Raw genomic sequence first — 18727 nt, forward strand, 5'->3', positions numbered from 1 at the left:
AGGAAGTCTACAGAAGAGCGAAAATGGGTTGGAGCGTATATGCCAGACATTTTGAGATCTTGACTGGAAGCTTAGCACTATCATTGAAAAGAAAGTTGTATAATCAATGCATTGTGCCGGTGCTGACATATGGGGCAAAAGCTTGGAGTTCGACGAAGAAGCTCGAGAACTAGTTAAGGGCTGTGCAAAGAGCAAACGGGCACAGCCGATATTCTAATTGACAGTAAGAGAAAAAACGGAGCTGGGCAGATCATGTAATGCGCAGATTATATAACCGGTGGACCATTAGAGTTACAGAATGGGTGCCAAGAGAAGGGAAGTGCCGTCGAGGAGGGCAGAAGACTAGGTGGGGTGACTAAATTAGGAAATTCGGAGGCGCTAGTTGGAATCGGTTGACGCCGGACAGGGGTAATTGGAGATCGCAGGGAGAGGCCCTTGTACTGCAGTAGACATGAAATAGGCTGCTGCTGATGATATTGAGAATTGGAACAACAACACAAACGTAACGACAGAAGCATCAGCGTTGCGTCAGATACTTAAAATGGCCCGAAATGCGAGGAAAGTAACGCATCGCACATTGCACTGCTGTTGATCCTCAATAGAAACGCACGCATGCGAATATAGCCAGCATCATATTCGACATAGTAAGAAAACAGCAAAAAATATTTAACGGCAAATTACATCATATTGTAAAGTAGAGAAACATATAGCACGCTTAGTAAAATATGAAGGTGCAACTGAAAGTAAAGAAAAAACTTGGTTTTACGTGCCAAAACCACTTTCCGAGAATGAGGCGCGCCGTAGTGGAGCACTCCGGAAATTTCAACCGGCTGCATTTTTTTAAGGTGCACCTAAATCTAAGTACACGGGTGTTTTCACATTTCGCCCACATCGAAATGGGGCCGCCGTGGCCGGGATTCGATCCCGTGACTTCGTGCTCAGCAGCTCAGCACCATAGCCACTGAGCAACCACGGCTGATAACAGAAAGTACGAAATGCAGCAACACTAGGCGAGTACATATGCTGTAGAATAAACAGCAAGTAGTACGTTTTAATTCACCGACGTATTCACGGTGCAGGACCGAGACAGTAAATATGTTATGAATTTTTAACAGTTTGTGCAGAGTAACCTTGTGGAATATTTTAGCAGATATATACAGGTTGTCCCACATAACTTGAGCGAAAGCTTTAAAAATGAAAGGCACTCCGGACGCGAGTTGAACGGAATGTATAATGTTGGCACTAGCCTTGAGTTACTCAGGACATTTTTTTTATTTTCCCATAACTGAAGTATTAGTTACGTTTAATTAATGAAATTTTTAGGGATTAGGAATTAGGAATTAATATATATATATATATATATATATATATATATATATATATATATATATATATATATATATATAAATACCACGTGACGGGGCGCTAGCGCACTGCTATACTGCTGCTGTCAAGCGTGTGATGGATCAACAAGGTCGGCTGCAATGACACCGGCCGGCGACAGGGCGTTATGCCTAGTGCATATATCTGGGAGGGTGATTTTTATCGCATGACGGCGCAAATGCGTGCTGCTGGCCGAGCGGGGCCGAAGCGATAAAGCATGAAAGGAGATGAAAATGAACAAGAACGTGCTTTGTTGCTTGAAATGGACAAGAGCTGCAGCAACCTGCCGGTGGAGTGTAATGAGTTTGGGTGGGAATACGGCGGTTAAGGGTAGGAATGATTTTCCAGTGACATTCAATCCAAAAAGCGCCTTTTGATTGTAATCAGTGTTCGAAGAGGTCACAATCCGCTGCAGTGCACATATAGCATCTCATACGCACGCTTTCTGAGGCGTTCTTTACCATGGTATCACGTATGGAGTTACAGACGCCTTATGTTTTCTTTTAGGCTCTCTGATGTTGTGGTTGGTGTCCGGTATACTTGATCCTTACGTTGCTCCAAAGAAACAAGTCGAGGGGAGTTCAATCTGGGGACCGTGCGGGCCAAGCAATTGGCCCATGCCGTCCAATCCATTGCTGCGGCAATACTTTATGCCGGCATTTGCAAGCTTTGCTGCTGCCGTGCGCGGGAGCACCATCATGCTGATGCCAAATATAGTTCTTAGCCATGTTCCTATCCAATGGAAATTCACAAAGAAAATCCTCAAGCTCCCCATCAAAGGTATCGTTGACGTATCTTTCGCCTGTAAACGTGTTATCACAAAACATGGGGCCGATGATAGTGCCACCGTAAATTCCACGCAACACATTAACTGACAGCTGATATTGGTGATGCGTCTTCAAAGCCCAGTGAGGGCTTTCGTCGCTCCAGTAGTGAGCGTTGTGGATGTTCACTTGGGCATTACGTGAGAAGGTAGCTTCATCGGTCCACAGTATTTTGATGACAAAGCCTGGGCCTCTTCCGTCTTGATTATAACACAGTTTGCAATGCCATTTCGATTTTGGAAATCGCGGGGCTCCAACATCTAGTGCAGCTGCGAGTGCTACGGATGAAGTTGCCTTTTCTTAAGTAGTCTCCACATTGAAAATTTGACACCCCACCTTCAGCACCCGCACTACCAACACTTGCATGTGTGTCTGCAGAAAGCTTTGACAGAATATCTGCCTCCACGTCCTCATCCAAGATCGAACATTTATGTCGTTTCTTCGTGAAAGTCCCAGTCTGTCTCAGGGTTTCGTATGCATGCGCAATCGTCAATGAGCTCGGACGCGTACCTGGATGCCAGCGTTGAGATAGCTCTACTGCGCGCATTTTATCTCCACTTGACGCCCCTAGAGCCAAAACCGTATCCGCTCTTTCCTCATTGGAGTAAGCCATATCTGCTGCTCAACGTTGGTCACAGCCACATAGCGTTGCTGTGGAAAACACGCATGGATGCGGGCGCCTGAGGAGCACTGGATAAATTGCAGTTCGCTTGGATTGATTCAAACGAGGTACATAAGGTATGATCTAAACCCGGTTAATTGGAACCGCCTGTGCGCGCACACTCTCAGCGACTGACGCGCCGGTCACGGTGCACAAGTGTGGAGCCAGAAGCGGCCACCCTATACTACGACCACGAAGTTATGTGTACTCGTGGGGCGTGAGATCAAAACAGAACGTCTGGTAGACAGTAAGTGCGAGAAGGAGAGCCGACGGGGCCCGTGAGAAAAGAGTAATCGTCTGAAGAAGACGTCCGTAATTTTCCTTAAATATAGTCAAGGCTTTTTTTTTACTGTTAGTTAGTTTTGTGCCCGTGTGATTTATCCGCGGTAATTCGAGCCCTAAGGTTTAATGTTGTGGCATCATTGCTCAATTTGAAAAGCACTACAATGTCAATGTGTACGAAGGCAGAACTAGGAGGCAGGCTGCTAGGAGAGTTGAATGCAAGTATTCATCATCTGTGACATGAATAAATAGATTTTACGCGGGAAGCTTAATCTATTTCGAAATATAGTTGCAAAACAAGCGCTTTCCCCTACTGCTTCCGAAAAACAATACGAGCATGGAACCGTTTGCGAGATGAGCGCGTAAATGTATCCAGTGAGGGTGACGATGGTAAATGGGCGCCAAAGAGCGCCGACAGATATGACATAGTCAGTGATATGGTAAATGGCAAGGGTAGATGCAACGTGGCAATATAAAGGTGGAAGAAGAGTCGCTGTGAACTGGGTAAAATATATAAAAATTGAAGTATGGACATTTAAAAATACGGTGGGCTTTGAGCGTAAAACATGTTTCGAAGAGAGTGTCTAATTCTGAATTATTCTGCTATATTCTCTGATATCCCTCGGAAGTTACAACTGTGTTTTTGTATATGTACGTGATATCTTAAAAATTAATTTTTGAGTTTGTATAGGCGTGTCTTTTTGACAAGCCATTATTGGGGTACCTGTGGATGTGATGTGCACAGAGTACATTGTGCTTTGCGTCCTTGAACACATATGTAGATGTGCACGATGTTTATCTGTTCGCATTTTAGGGGGAGGGGGCCTCAAGAACATGTGATTTCTGTTACAGTATTTGTTTCCCCAACCTAATGCCTTCGAGGCGATTAGGCATTCTGCCAATAAATAAACGAATATCACAAGACTTGATCTAATCTTTTCCTCGTGTTTTGATTCCCTATTTCAACGTCGGACAGGCGCCAATAAGAAACACTTCCGGACAGTCTTTTGACGATGTAACGTTGTACTACTTCGTCGATGCTGTCAGAACGCGGAAGAAGCAAGAATGGACAGCACGCTTCACTCAACGGTCCTCTGACTTCGAGTAAGTACATACAACGGCCGCCTTGAACAAGTGTTCTTTCCTAAGTACAGTTTTAAAAAGTGTATTTTTGCGTTTTGTTCACCAGCAAACACACAAAAAATTCATCGACTATTGCGATACTTCCTAATGCGAAATTTGAGCGCAGCTCTATACGTGTTTTTATTTCGCGTGTCATTCTTTTGTATCATGATTATGTAGGTGCACTGTCTATATTAGGAAGAGAACGCTGCGAGTGGCACGCTTTGGTTCCATACACATGACGTGCGCTACTCTGGCGCTATCTTCTAGCCATCGTCGCCGCGCAGCCCGTCTTGTGCGGCACTACGATTTTCTTCTCAGCTTTTGTTCCACCAACAACGAGAGCGGCCCTTCGTCACGGGGAAATCGTGCCAGCACTGTAAGCGGTGACAACACCCCAGGAAGCGTCATATCGAGGCTTGGTCTCTCGCCATCGCCCCTGCAGGAGCAGTGATTCCCGTCACACACGCTGGTACCGCGGACTGACCTCAATAGCTGACGCTGCGGACGAGCGTAGTCCCCCTGCCACCGCCCCTACCTCACACCCACCTGCCCTTCCCCTTCGAGGCACAAATAAGATCGCCCACGTGGCGGCGTATGCTGTGGCGGCCGGCGAGTGAGCGCATGCGCATGTTTCCCCTCCGCTCCGCCTACAATTTCCGCCTCATGCTTTCACTGTAGCCTCCTTATGACCCGCGATACATTAGTGATGCCCATGTTGAGGCGTCTTTCCTTTATGCCTCTCTCAGTTTCTGTAGCATCCTCCTTCGCTTTCCTCATCGCGCGCTTTTCTTTCATCTTTCGCTGTGCTACTTCGCTCAGTTGCGCCAAGGTATGACACCGAGGCGCTCCGAGGCACGCCGACTCTCAACGCAAGAACGAGCGCCTAAGGGCTACCTCTGGAAATCGTCCATGGAAATCGCTTAAGGCCCAGACCACACGTACGCTTACTGACACGCGCAAGCTCGCATCCGCGCACCCGCGCATGCGCACACAGTGCGACACGGCTCGTACGCGTCCAAACGCGGCGCGATCTCGGTGAACAGCTCTTCGCTGTTATCGTGTGATTGGGCTGCCGCGCGTCGGCGCGCCTGGCTACGCAGCTACAGCGTGGCACATTCGACTCTCAGTGAAGCAGATTTATATCATGCAAGAAATTACTGAATTTTTCTTTTTTGTGCTGATTCAACAGCTGCAAAAATGTTACATATACGTTTAAAGATATCGAAGCAATTTGAAACACTGTCAGTAACACAGTACGTAGCGTCATCTTCCAAGGCATCTATCAATGAGCCCAGTTAGCACCCGCTGTCTTTCGTGGATGCAAAACACCATGCTTCTCGATGCGCGGTACGCGCAAGGCGCGTAGATACCAGCTTCCGCGCGTTCGCTAGCGTATGTGTGGTCTGGGCTTAACAGCGTGGTGCTGTGGGAGTAGAAAAGAACGCGCTGCGTCATGTTGCCGCGCCCACGTCACGCTATACGTAACGCTTTAGATTGGCGGAAGTAGGGAAACGACAAATCACGGAGGCGCACAAAAACAAAGTTCCCGATAGGGGTTCAGAAAGTTTGTTGATGACAGCTCTTCATGTTTTTTTTTTCTTTTTTTGTTTTTGAGGTAGGTAAGAGATTGCGCAATACAAAAAATCAACTAGGGACTTTAATCCTTGGCGGAACAGCTCAGCGGAACTCCTGCAAAACGCGGTGCTTTCGGCGGGCACCCGCCGTGTTCATTAGGGCGTTCGCCGTTCGTCGCGTTTTATCCAGCGAGAGAGAGAGAGTAAAACATCTTTATTAATATCATTTAAACGGAGAGAGGAGCGTGGGAGGAACGCTCAGTCTAGGGTCCCTAATTTGATTCCAGCGCTGTTTCGAGCCCGAGCTCGGAGGACCTCGGGAGGTCCATCGCGGAGGGCATCGTCCCACAGCTCTTTGTTGGGCAATGGGTAAAGGAGAGATGGCAAGGAAGGAAAGAGGCTTGCAATGCACTCAATCGTAACGTGGGAGATTGTGCGCGAACACTTAGGGCAACGATCTGCATAACAGCGTGGGTAGAATGTATTGAGAGAAACACAATTTCGAAAGGTTGTAGTTTGTAACTGACGTAATGCCACTGCTTCCTATCGCGAGAAGGATGGCGGGGGTGCACCGTGGGTGCGACGAATGTGTGTATAATGGCGATGTATTTGTGACGGAGCAAGGGATCCCCCTACCCTGAAATAGCCCCCGCACCATGCCAAGCTGCCCAGAGGGAAATCTCTCGGGCAACCGCATGTGCGCGTTCCTTACCCGGCAGCTAGGTATGATCAGGGGTCCAGAGTAAGTACATGCGGGGAGGTGTGGTTCGTGCATTTTACGGGATATAGCGGGATAGCGGGATATAACGGGATAGCAGAGTCTCTCAGGGATTCGGTGCCATCCAAAACTACCGAGGTATAGCCCTCTGGAGTGTGTCATGTGTCCGTGTATAAAGTATGCGTTTCCGGGACGTTAGCAACCCTGCGGTCAAGGTATCGTACACTGGCTTTGCGCCGTCCTTTGTCATGCCCGAGATGAATATTACGTGGCATTGGATGAATACTTAGTGATTGGCGTATCGCGGACGGCAAGATCGTTGGATAGGTTTCAGACTCAAGGGGTGGGGCAGAGTATCCTAGCCGTGTGAGGAGATGGCGGCCAGTAGAAGTGAGTAGGAGGCGCTGGCGATGGCAGACCCAATGCAGCAAGTCGTCCTCTCGAAGGCCCGAGCGTCTGTTGGAGACCCTCTGGATCGTGTCCCGAATTTGCTCAATCTGTGTGGATAGAAGGGCAACAGTATGGGTAGACCTTCCGTCCGCTTGGACGTGTAGGCCGAGGATGCGAGCACGATCACCCTGTGGTATGGGTATGCCATTCACGTGCACAGTGATAGGGGGAATAGAGAAGCGGCTGCGGGGGCGAATGATTATGAGCTCCGACTTTTGCGCAGCACATCTTAAGCCACACTTTCTCGCGTATTCGGAGACTGTGTCGACTGCTTGCTGCAGTCTGTTCTGGGTGGCTCCATCGGAAGCCCGTGTCCACCAGATAGTAAAGTCGTCAGCATAAATAGCGTGGCCGACATAAGGGATTTGGTCGAGTAGCCGGGGTAGCCCCGCGAGCGCGATATTGAATAGAGTAGAGGAAAGAACTGAGCGCTTGGTGTCCCACTTCCTACAAGACGAACCGCACTGGATTGACGTCGTTTCATTCCTACGGTGGCTGTGCGATGTTGAAGAAATACGCGGATATAGTCATACATACGACTTCCACACTGCGAATGTGCAACATTACGAAGGATGTCATGTTGAACATTATCGAATGGCCCTTTTAGGTCTAAGGTGATGAGGGCTCTCATTTGGGCGCACGATGATCCCGCAAGTGTAAAAGCACATCTTTGGCAGAAAGATGGGCACGATATCGGTATCGAAAGTGAGAAAAGAATGATTTTTATTCCAGGAAGGGCTGCAGTCGCCGCAACAGTACATGCTCCACGAGCTTGCCAATGCAGGATGTTAGGGAGATGGGCCTTAAGTTTTCAACCTTTACAAGTTTGCCTGATTTGGGAATCAGTGTAATGTCGGCGTGTCGCCATGCTTGGAGAAGCGGCCCCTTGCGCCAGCATTCATTGAAGGTTTGGGTAAGGCGGTTAATATCCACGTCACTGAGTTTACGAAGGGTGGCGAATCGGATGTGGTCGGCTCCACGAGCCGTGTTGCGGCGTAGGTCTTGTAAGACCACTCGCACTTCGTCAGATGTGATGTCTATATCGAACAATTCGTTGGCCTCGCCTACATAAGGGAACAAATGGGGAAGGCAGGAGATGGAAATTCAAGACGATGAGCAAAATGAGAACATGGATAAGAAGGCTCCTGCTTTCACCTTGTTCTCGTTTCGCCTATATAAGGATAGTCAAGGTACTGCGGCGGCGGGCCTGTGGGTATGAAGTGCTTCTCTAGCTCCATGAGGAGCCTCGACACATCGTCCCTGTACATGTACACTAGGATGTGCAGCTGTTGAAATGTTTTTCCCTGCGTTGTGGTGGGGTCTGTCAGTGAGCGAAAAATCGACCACGTGTTTGCTGTGCTCAATGTGCGTGACATGCGATCTCAAAATCCTTGCCAGGTATTCCTCGTGAAAATCCCTGCATACTCCAGGGATTCCCGCGTAATTTCATCTATGGTTTCATCTACGGTAAGCTTACAGGTGTCCGGAATGCCCTAGATGTTCTCGGAGGGTTGCGTCTTGGCCTGCATATGACGGACGCGTCTATTATGTATGATTGTCTTCCAACAGCCACCTGCGTCATTGTCCGTTTTGTCGTCGTAAATGTTCAGGACAGTATCTTACTACATCCATTTTCCGGTTGGAGTGTCCATTTCTGGTTGTTGGGAGGGAAAATTGGCGATGATGGGATTGGTGACCAGTCTCGCGGTATCCCCCTCGGGCGTCTTCGTTGTTGCAGAGGAAGGCGCGGCGGCATTACCCGTCGCCGATTGCGTCTTCTGCTCGTTGGAAATTGACCTTGCGGCAGATAAGTGCCCCATCGAAACAGAGCAGTGAATTGGCCGAAGGCTCTTTGCGCGCCCGTTTAGAACATGGGCCTCGGAAGAGTTGGCTGCTTGGCGCTTTTGGTTCATTTTGTAGAAACACGCCAAGGCAACTATGGCCCCGGTAGGGGCAGCCGCATTGGAACTTCTTCAGCGCTGTAGAGGCGCGGGGACCGGCGAAACACGCGCTGGAACGCGGCAGAAGATATTGGAGGCTGCTTAAGGTTCGCCTTCAAGAGTGGAACGCGATAGCGTCCCCGTCGACCCGCCAAGGGGTGTAAGACAATGCGCTACGGCGCAGCGATCACTTATGAGGCGCCCCGCATCGAACTTGACACGCACCAATCACGCGGTTCCATAAAGATTGATGCTGTGCCAGTGGCACCCAAGGCGATAATGGAAGAAAGAATAGTCTAGAGGAATTCGAAATCCTGATGGTGACGCCGGAAGAAGTAGTAAGCGTTGGTAGCTATGCTAAGGGGGAAGGCAGCTGGGGAGGATCAAGTAAGAGCAGATTTGTTGAAGGATCGTCGGTAGATTGTTCTAGAGAGACTGGCCACCCTGCATACGCAATGCCTCATGGCCTCGAGCATACCAAAATCTTGGAAGAACGCTAACATAATCCTAATCCATGAGAAAGGGGACGCCAGAGACTTGAAAAATTATAGACCGATCAGCTTACTGTCCGTTGCCTACAAAATATTTACTAAGGTAATCGCAAATAGAATCACCAACACCTTAGACTTCTGTCAAGCAAAGGACCAGGCAGGATTCCGTAAAGGCTACTCAACAATAGACCATATTCACACTATCAATCAGGTAATAGAGAAATGTGCGGAATATGACCAACCCCTATATATAGCTTTCATTGATTACGAGAAAGCGTTTGATTCTGTCGAAACCTCAGCAGTCATGGGTGCACTAAGGAATCAGGGTGTAGACGAGCCGTATGTAAAAATACTGAAAGATATCTATAGCGCCTCCACAGCCACCGTAGTCCTCCATAAAGAAAGCAACAAAATCCCAATAAAGAAAGGCGTCAGGCAGAGAGATACGATCTCTCCAATGCTATTCACAACGTGTTTACAGGATGTATTCAAAGACCTGGATTGGGAAGAATTGGGGATAAAAGTTAATGGGGAATATTTTAGTAACTTGCGATTCGGTGATGATATTGCCTTGCTTAGTAACTCCGGGGACCAATTGCAATGCATGTTCACTGACCTGGAGAGGCAAAGCAGCAGAGTGGGCCTAAAAATGAATCTGCAGAAAACTAAAGTAATGTTTAACAGTCTCGGAAGAGAACAGCAATTTACAGTAGGTAGCGAGGCACTGGAAGTCGTAAAGGATTGCATCTACTTAGGGCGGGTAGTGACGGCAGATCCGGATCATGAGACTGAAATATTCAGAAGAATAAGAATTGGCTGAGGTGCGTTTGGCAGGCATTCTCAGATCATGAACAGCAGGTTGTCATTATCCCTCAAGAGAAGAGTGTATAATAGCTGTGTCTTACCAGTATTCACCTACGGGGCAGAAACCTAGAGGCTTGCGAAAAGGGTTTAACTTAAATTGAGGACGAAGCAACGAGCTATGGAAAGAAGAATGATGGGTGTCACTTTAAAGGATAAGAAAAGAGCAGATCGGGTGAGGGAACAAACGCGAGTTGAAGGCACCTTAGCTGAAATCAAGAAAGAAGAAATGGGCATGGGTAGGACATGTAATGAGGAGGGAGGATAACCGATGGTCATTAAGGGTTACGGACTGGATTCCAGTGGAAGGGAAGCGTAGCAGGGTGCGGAAGTTAGGTGAGCGGATGAGATTAAGAAGTTTGCATGGACAACATGGTCACATTAGTACATGACCGGGGTTGTTGGAGAAGTATGGGAGAGGCCTTTGCCCTGCAGTGGGCGTAACCAGGCTGCTGCTGCTGCTGCTGATGATGATGATGATGAATCACGCGGTGAGCGCCGAGCAACGCAGCGTTTGGCACGGCAACAAAACGTGCGCCTGAGCAAGCGGAACGAACCAAAGAACTCGGTGTCTCGGAGGGAGAAACGATCTACGCGAGCCAAATGTCGTGTTCGGCGCGGACAGGCGGGCCGCGACGCGCCATGAAGGCCGAGGCGATCATGGGGCTGACGCCTCGATGGTATCATCCTCTTTCTCGCTTGGGAGCACCACGCAGACGCATGACTACTCGGAAGCAGCTCGGCACACATCGCAGGGGACGCTTTCCCACCAGACGCGCTACGGCGCAGCGATCACGTCAGAGCGTCCCGCATCGGACGCTGTACCTAGGAATCACGCTGTGAGCGGAAAGAGGAGCCGCGTCGTTTAAACACGAGCATTCGAGTGACGCACGCTGGAAGTTGGAAGGGGCGAGAGCGAGAAAAGGTATTAAACGCAAGGGCATCCTCGCAACGGTCCCCGCGTGGCCCGAAGGGGAGAAGCGGGCGAGTGGCGCGCCACGTGTCGGGATAGCGCCGTACATTGCGAGGAGGGGGGTGTTCTGTGTTTGCCGCAAGATGGCTCTGTGTGTGCGCCGAAGAAATGTAGCGGAAACGTACTTCGGTACTGTGTAACTGCGACTTGTGTAAGTTACATGCTCATAACTACCGATATACACCGCAGTATAACTTTCTACGGCACACTTCTAAGGCAACACAGCATTCACTAGCGGCGCTTTTGTTCTGCTTCGAACAATCGAACTCGTGGCTGAGTGGTAGCGTCTTCGTCTCACAATCCGGAGACCCTGGTTCGATTCCCACGTAGCGCATCTTGTAAGTTGTTTTTATTAATTAATAATTAATTAATTAATAATTATTAATAATTTTATTAAGTGCCTCCCTCGATTTATCGCTCATGGCTAACGCCGCCGACACCGACTTTTCTGCGACATGAGCTGCTTAGCACTGTCGCGTTAAAATAAACGCGCACGGCACACGAATTTGGTGTCAGTTGCAAGGAGCGCGGCGACTCGTACTATAGCAGGCGAGTGGGCGCGGCGGGACGTGCCGTAAGCAGAGCGTCCACACACCTCGCATAAAGAAATTTCAACAAGAGCGGACACTCCCAGCCCAGCGGCCGAAATAACTGTTGCAGACCAAGCGGATGGTATTAACACCTTTCGGTTTTGGGGGCGCGCGTTTTGAACACCCAGTTGGTACACGCCGCGCCAGCTCCACGGCGCGCCATTCTTTTTTAGTTTCTGCTGAACCCCGCGTGGCCTTGGCTTGCAATGGTTTCATTATTTAGTAGAAATGATTGCGAACGACCTTTACAATACTCGCCGAATCCACCAGGTGCAATTCCATAAAGAAAACGAAAGACGTCTTCTGAAATGATGAAATATTTATTTTGCTCTATATAAATAAATGCTCGTTCAGGGCTTCTACATTCATCCAATGTTGTGACACAGGGTAAGCTACAGTCGTTGCCCTACGAAACTCCACCGGATGCCATCAGCTGAAAGAAAGTAAATTACAAGCATGTATCATTTTGGTATATTGACCTAACGGGAGTATTGTGTGTAAAGGCGAAACGTGCGTAAGTGATGAATCAGCGTCATTACAGATAAATTCACTTTTACGTACATTTCGCAGCAAGGACTCCTCCCAAACAATGCCATTAAATGCGAAGAAAACATCCTACTTTCAAGCATCCCTCCCTCCCCGGGCATTATTTCATGCACTTTAAGACACAAATACACGGGTGACTGCGCGTTTCCAAAACAACTTGGCCTTAGTCGACGCGATGTTACGCCAAGTACACAGAGGTGGCTACAGCACAGGCTCTCAGCCAGACCATGTTACACGCTCGCAGAATGCCTTCTAGTCGCACTCAAGACAGATTCCTGGATGCAAAGCCTGTTTTCAGTCGCTCAGAGTACATAAATGTCAAGTTCTTGAGCTTCTCCATGTTATCTTTAACGCATCCTGGTGGCGCAAGCAACACTCCCGTGTTTTCAATCTCGGCAATGGCTCGTCGCATTTTCGACAAGCGTGAGTACAGCAATAAGGTGTCTGTTGTTGCAGGGCTATAAAATGCGTCACAAACTTGTCCCACTAAAATTCAGTACAAGCAAAACTAGCTCACTATGGCCGGCTTGCTTTTTTGCTAACAGCTTCACAACCCCAGGCGCGGCGAGCATGCCTCAAAGTATCCGCAAAAGTTACCAAATGAATTACAATACTTTTTCGGGTGAGAGAATGCATCACGAACTTCTGCCACTAAGATTCAGTATACGCGAAACTAACTGCGGCACACAGCCGAGCTGCTTTTCGCTAACTGCCCCACTACGGCGAGCGCTGTCACTGTGCTTGAAAAGTACCCCGTAAAGTAGCCAAATTAGTTAAAATAATGTCTGGGGTAAGAGAAAGCGCCGAAACTTGTCCCGGCAAAGTTTAGTACACGCGAAACTGCGTCACACGGCCAAGGTGCTTTTCGTCACAAAGCCAGGTGTGGCGAGCGTGCCCAAAATATACCGAAATAAGTTTTAATTATCCTTGAGCTCTTAAAACGCGTTGCAAACATCTCCCAGTACGAATAATTAACTCAAATTAACTAGGCTTGGATGGCGGAGCTGTTTTTCGATAACTGCGTCACTGTATAGGTTCCGTTTTGTGCAATAACCCTAAACGTGCTCACTTTGCTGTAGTCCAGTAGTGCAGCTGTGCCGTGTCGAAATGCAGACGGAGCACAAAAGAGCGCCAAGAGTCCAAAAAACGGGCTACATCCAAAAGAGACGGGTCGCCGAACACACGAGCTTCACATGCGCAGCCGGCCTGGTTCACTCCTGCGGCTTGTCTGGCGCATGACGTATGCACGCGAGTCTGGCGTGCCGCTAGCTTGTTGCTAGGCAACGCAGCAAAAATAAGTCGCAAAGTATAAGTTCATTTACGGGCAAAACTTTTTCACTTTTAGTGGGAAAGAATAAAAAAAAAAACGTTGTCGGTAAGTTTATTTCACATTCTTTTTTTCTTTTTTTTTGATGCTCGCGTCAACTAACGGATGGAGTTGAAACTAGGCGTGACGTTTTCCTTGTTGCCAGTTTTTGAAGAGTGTCCCCTCTTGTTGAATTTCTTTCTCTATGCTCCACGGTTGCCGAGACCTCTCGAGCGAAAAACGCACCGTGCGGTTCCAGCTTAAGATCTCTACAGCAATACAGAGACAACACTCATGAAAATACATCCTGTTTTTATTGTATGATAAGCCTCCATTAGTGCCCCGGCATTGTTGCATAGTTTACCTTTGTGGCGGTATCTTAATGACCGGAAAACATGCCTCGGACTTGCAGGCAACATAGTGAGCAAGTGAATTTGTCCGGACATTATTGTTTTTTACCATTAGGTTGCACGATTAAGGGAATAATATAGTAAGAAGAAAGTCAAAGCAGAGAGACACGAGAACTAATGGAGAATTATGTAGTGAAGAAAAGAGGTAGTGTGAGCGACACCTAGATATGACAGTTTATTTCTGAGATATCCTCCGCTGATTGTAACCCTGCTTATTAATGTGCATGTTGTAAAATCTCTGTCTGCGCAAACGCACAACGATTCGCTTTGATGCGTGTATTCGCACGGAAAAAAATATGTGGTTTCGCGCGCCAGAACCACGATATCATTACGAGGCACGCCGTTCTGGTGGACTGCGGTTTAATTTCGAGTGCCAGGGGAATCTTTAATGTGCACAGCACACGGGTGATTTGCATTTCGGCCCTTTCGAAATTACTAGCGCAACTCCAAAACTATTACGCCGCCGCGGTGCGTGCTATTCGGACACCAAGCCGGCAGGAAAACCAGCTGCTGTGCTATTTGCACTCGTCGAACAGTTTGTCCTTGTGTGGTTAAATTTTTTTTCATCTTTTGTTCTTTGGTGATCATGCTGTAGAGGCGCATCCATATAGTAGCCCAGTAATGCGCTTTTAGGTTATGGAAATATTTCACAACCCTTTATGACACCTAGAATATGTTGAGAGCGTATTATGGTGTGTGTACATGCAGCCTAATTGCGGACGTATCCTCCATAAAGGGTTTCACGTTCAATATTCACCACAGAGTGGATCCAGCTGCGCACTGAAAGAATAAGCCTTTTCGCTGTCACGCGGAGCTAACAGATTCCGGTGCCAGACTACACTCATTCGCGAAGCTTGCCCGAAGCGGCGCCGTCAGATTGCCTCGTCGAACGCACTCGCATAGCTGCATAACGGGCTCCTACATAGTTAACGTCGGCTCAGCGAAATTCAGTACAACGTTGTCTATCAGCAAACCGCTGAGATGCCTGCTACACTGAATCTTCCATGGTAAAGTGAATATTTATGCCTCTTCTGTTGTATGATACGTAAACAATAAGGCTTCGTGTGAACGCTGTGTATGATAAGTTAGTTAAATATTTTCTAGTTCGTTGAAGCATTGCGCGAAAGACCAGTTAGATTCTAAACTATGAAGAAACAGGTACGCGAGAGGAAGTTAAACTCTGAGGACATGTGCAGCTTTTAGATAATATGTAGGCGTGTCACCCACTCCGAGTTGGAAAACACGCTGTGAACAGAGTTGCAGACGAGGCCGAATACTCCAAAAAAAGTGCATGGCTGCTCGGACGCTCAAATCGTAGGCGTCATTTCTACTATACCAACTTCTTCGCAGACTGACATAAAATGCGAAATGGTCCATCTTTCTTTTAAAAGGGTTGACATTGTGAAAACGCGTCAATGTAAGACATTCAGTGACTTGTAGCTAACCCATAGTTTTTACCCTCGAATTGCTGATAGCGGGAACATTTTACTGAGTCAACAGCACAGTGAAATATTTTTTGAACCAAAATCAACGAGACGGGCAAGAATATCGCAATTGAAAAGATACGACGCCTTAATGTGGTCTTCTTCATTTTACCAGATTGTGTGCATCAGTATGCGCAGTTCAGATAGTCGCACGTGCACATAAACGCCACAAATGAGAGCGTACTTTCTGTAATGTTACGTCCCATACTGTTTTTAAGACGTGCTCCTCATTGTAGGAAGTTGTGTGGTGTATGTAATGTTTCTGTGGTGTGTTGCTTGAGCATATCCTATAATTCACTGATCATGTCTGTTTTTCTCGTGTCACTTTTTATATGCAGCAAACCGCTGGCAAGCAACTTTGCCTACGCAATGCATTTCATGAAGAATTATCTGTGTAAGTAGTGTCCCTGAGTGAACCTACGTGTTACTTCTTTGGCAAGAGAGTGCATAATCGATTGAATTAACGGTGTTTCAACAAGTTCTTGCCTTTTCCCGCTTTTGTAAAAGCGCTGACAATATACAGCAGTAGCAAGTTTTGATCGAGCCTAACGCTCTACAATACTAAGCACTGAAAGCAGAACGGACACGAGCACGTAAGTGTTTCACTACGAGCGCTGAACTTGTGTCCTTTTGTACCTCCTGTGCTGCTACCTTAGATGTTCAAATAACTATAATATCTCGCTATCTAAGAACCAATTGCATATATCACAGGAAAACATATTATTATTATTAGGAGCAATATGGTTTCTGTAAGGCTAAATCTTCAGAAACCGCTTTACTTGAAATAAAGGAACAAATCCTTGACAACATAGAAAACCGAATGTTAACTCTAGGTATCTTTCTTGATTTTAGGAAGGCCTTCGATTGCGTGCAACACGATGTCCTTTTGGAAAAGCTACCTCTTTATGGAATTCGTGGTGTCGCATTATCCTTAATAAAAAGCTATCTGACCTCTAGAACACAGTACACAATAATAAATGGAGTTAGTTCCGAAATCCAGCACATTAAGTACGGCGTGCCGCAAGGATCCGTCTTGGGGCCTGTTTTATTTTTACTCTATATTAATGATATTGTCAATATTCAAGGCTGTTCCAATATTATATTATACGCGGATGATACTAACGTTTTCTTCTCAGGAAGGGAAATAGGAAATCTTTTTGAGCAAGCTAACATCTGGTTACAGCAACTAAGCTTGTGGCTAAATGCGAATAAACTCCAATTAAACATAACTAAAACTAAGTATCTAGTGTTTAAATCAAAAGGAACAATAATCCACCCTCAGATAACACTCCAGTTTCAGAAGGTCAACCTCGAACAGGCAACAACAGCCAGATTTTTAGGAGTTATATTCCATGAAAATATGTCCTGGTCACCACACGTAGACGTTCTTAGAAAAAATATCGCTCGTGCTGTCGGTGTGCTAAATAGGTTGCGATATTTGCTACCGATAAATGTGAAGCGCAATATTTACAACGCGCTTATACATTCTCGATTAACGTATTGTTTGCTAGTTTGGTCAACCACTACACAAACTAACTTAAAATCAATTCAAACACTCCAAAACCGCGCACTGCGCGCGATAGGTAACTTAGAACGTACTGATACCACTAAACTATACTATAACAAATACAAAATATTAACAGCATCAAAACTTCACACTTACAAATTATTCCTCGAAATTTCACGGCAATTCTGGGAAGACAAATGTTCCTTCCAAAGTAAATACCATGGCAGAACGACAAATTATAACCTCAGAAAAACTCTGATAGGAAAACCACGTTGCAGAACGAAATACGGAGATCAAAAACTAGCAGTTCAACTTCCTAACCTTCTAAACGACTACCCCTTGGTATTGGACCTGCTAAATTCTGGAATATCAAAGCAAAGCTTTAAGAAAACGGTAAAAGAATTGTTACTATCCGAAGACTAATAGAAATGTTGAACTACAGGTATAGAAAAATTTTGTTCATGTTTCTTGTTGTTGTTTTTAGAAAACTGTGTAAACTTTAACCTTTCAGCTACAGGTGTGAAAAATTTCGTACATACTTTTTTTGTCGTTGTTGTGCTTCAATTGATTAGAAAACTGTATAAACTTTAACCTTTTTTTTCTTTCTTCTTACGCGAATTGTGTACTCAAGTGTTGAAAATGTGTACTACTTTAATTTCATGTGTGACCTCCTGAAAGCCTGCCACTGCCATGTTGCTGCCAATGTACGGGTGGCACGGCCTAGTCAGGCAAATGTTGTGCCTTTAGCCGTGTCCCCTAAGACAATCTGTTCATTGTCTTAAATAAATCGATAAAGAAAGAAAGAACCCGTACGGTATGCGTGCAGCTGTAGCATGTGTCAATATTGGCGCATACATTGAGTGCATTATAACGTATCGAACGCACAATACATGACACTTGATGTAAACAAAACAAATGTGTTAACAAAACAGTTAATGGTGTATGTCTGACCCTGCCTTTGCAACTTCCACGTGAAAAAACACTATTACAGCAAGCCTGTGATATATTATTGTCATCCTCGCATACAAGAACAAATACAAGAACAAGAACTCAGCAAGCAAATGACGAGTATTATTCTCGCCTCAGGGAAAATTTTACTCGAAAGGCGGTTAGGTACCGAGTAGATGAGCGGCAAAGAAACTCGTTGAATCTGAGTTAGAAAAGCTGTTCTTCTAGATGACCTCATACGATCACCCGTAGTTTCCGCAGTCCGAGGTAGATTGCTTTATTTGACTGCCGAGATAATTCTGCAATATTGCGAAAGTATTTTTTTTTATTATGGGGTTTTACGTGCCAAAACCACTTTCTGATTATGAGGCACGCCGTAGTGGAGGACTCCGGCAATTTTGACCACCTGGGGTTCTTAACGTGCACCTAAATCTAAGTACACGGGTGTTTTCGCATTTCGCCCCCATCGAAATGCGGCCGCCGTGGCCGGGATTCGATCCCGCGACCTCGTGCTCAGCAGCCTAACACCATAGCCACTGAGCAACCATGGCGGGTGCGAAAGTACCTCTAAACACTGCTAGCGCTGTAGTAGACGAAAGTTGCAAATCGATGTCGAAGCCAGGGCGGCCGCACGATGGATATTAAACATTCTTA

General features: G+C 46.7%; 1 protein-coding gene across 9 annotated transcripts in view; it reads left to right on the top strand.

Moving 5' to 3' along the window:
* LOC135918500 (uncharacterized) overlaps positions 1-18727 on the top strand; it is a 349800-nt gene that overhangs the window by 276194 nt on the left and 54879 nt on the right. For all 9 annotated transcript variants that reach the window (XM_065452107.1, XM_065452109.1, XM_065452112.1 and 6 more), the window contains 2 exons: positions 4127-4254; positions 15957-16012. In XM_065452107.1, coding sequence (XP_065308179.1) covers positions 4127-4254; positions 15957-16012 — 184 coding nt within the window. The remainder of the gene's footprint in view (positions 1-4126; positions 4255-15956; positions 16013-18727) is intronic.

The sequence above is a fragment of the Dermacentor albipictus genome, chromosome 7 (genome assembly GCF_038994185.2).
Source record: "Dermacentor albipictus isolate Rhodes 1998 colony chromosome 7, USDA_Dalb.pri_finalv2, whole genome shotgun sequence".
Taxonomy (NCBI): domain Eukaryota; kingdom Metazoa; phylum Arthropoda; class Arachnida; order Ixodida; family Ixodidae; genus Dermacentor; species Dermacentor albipictus.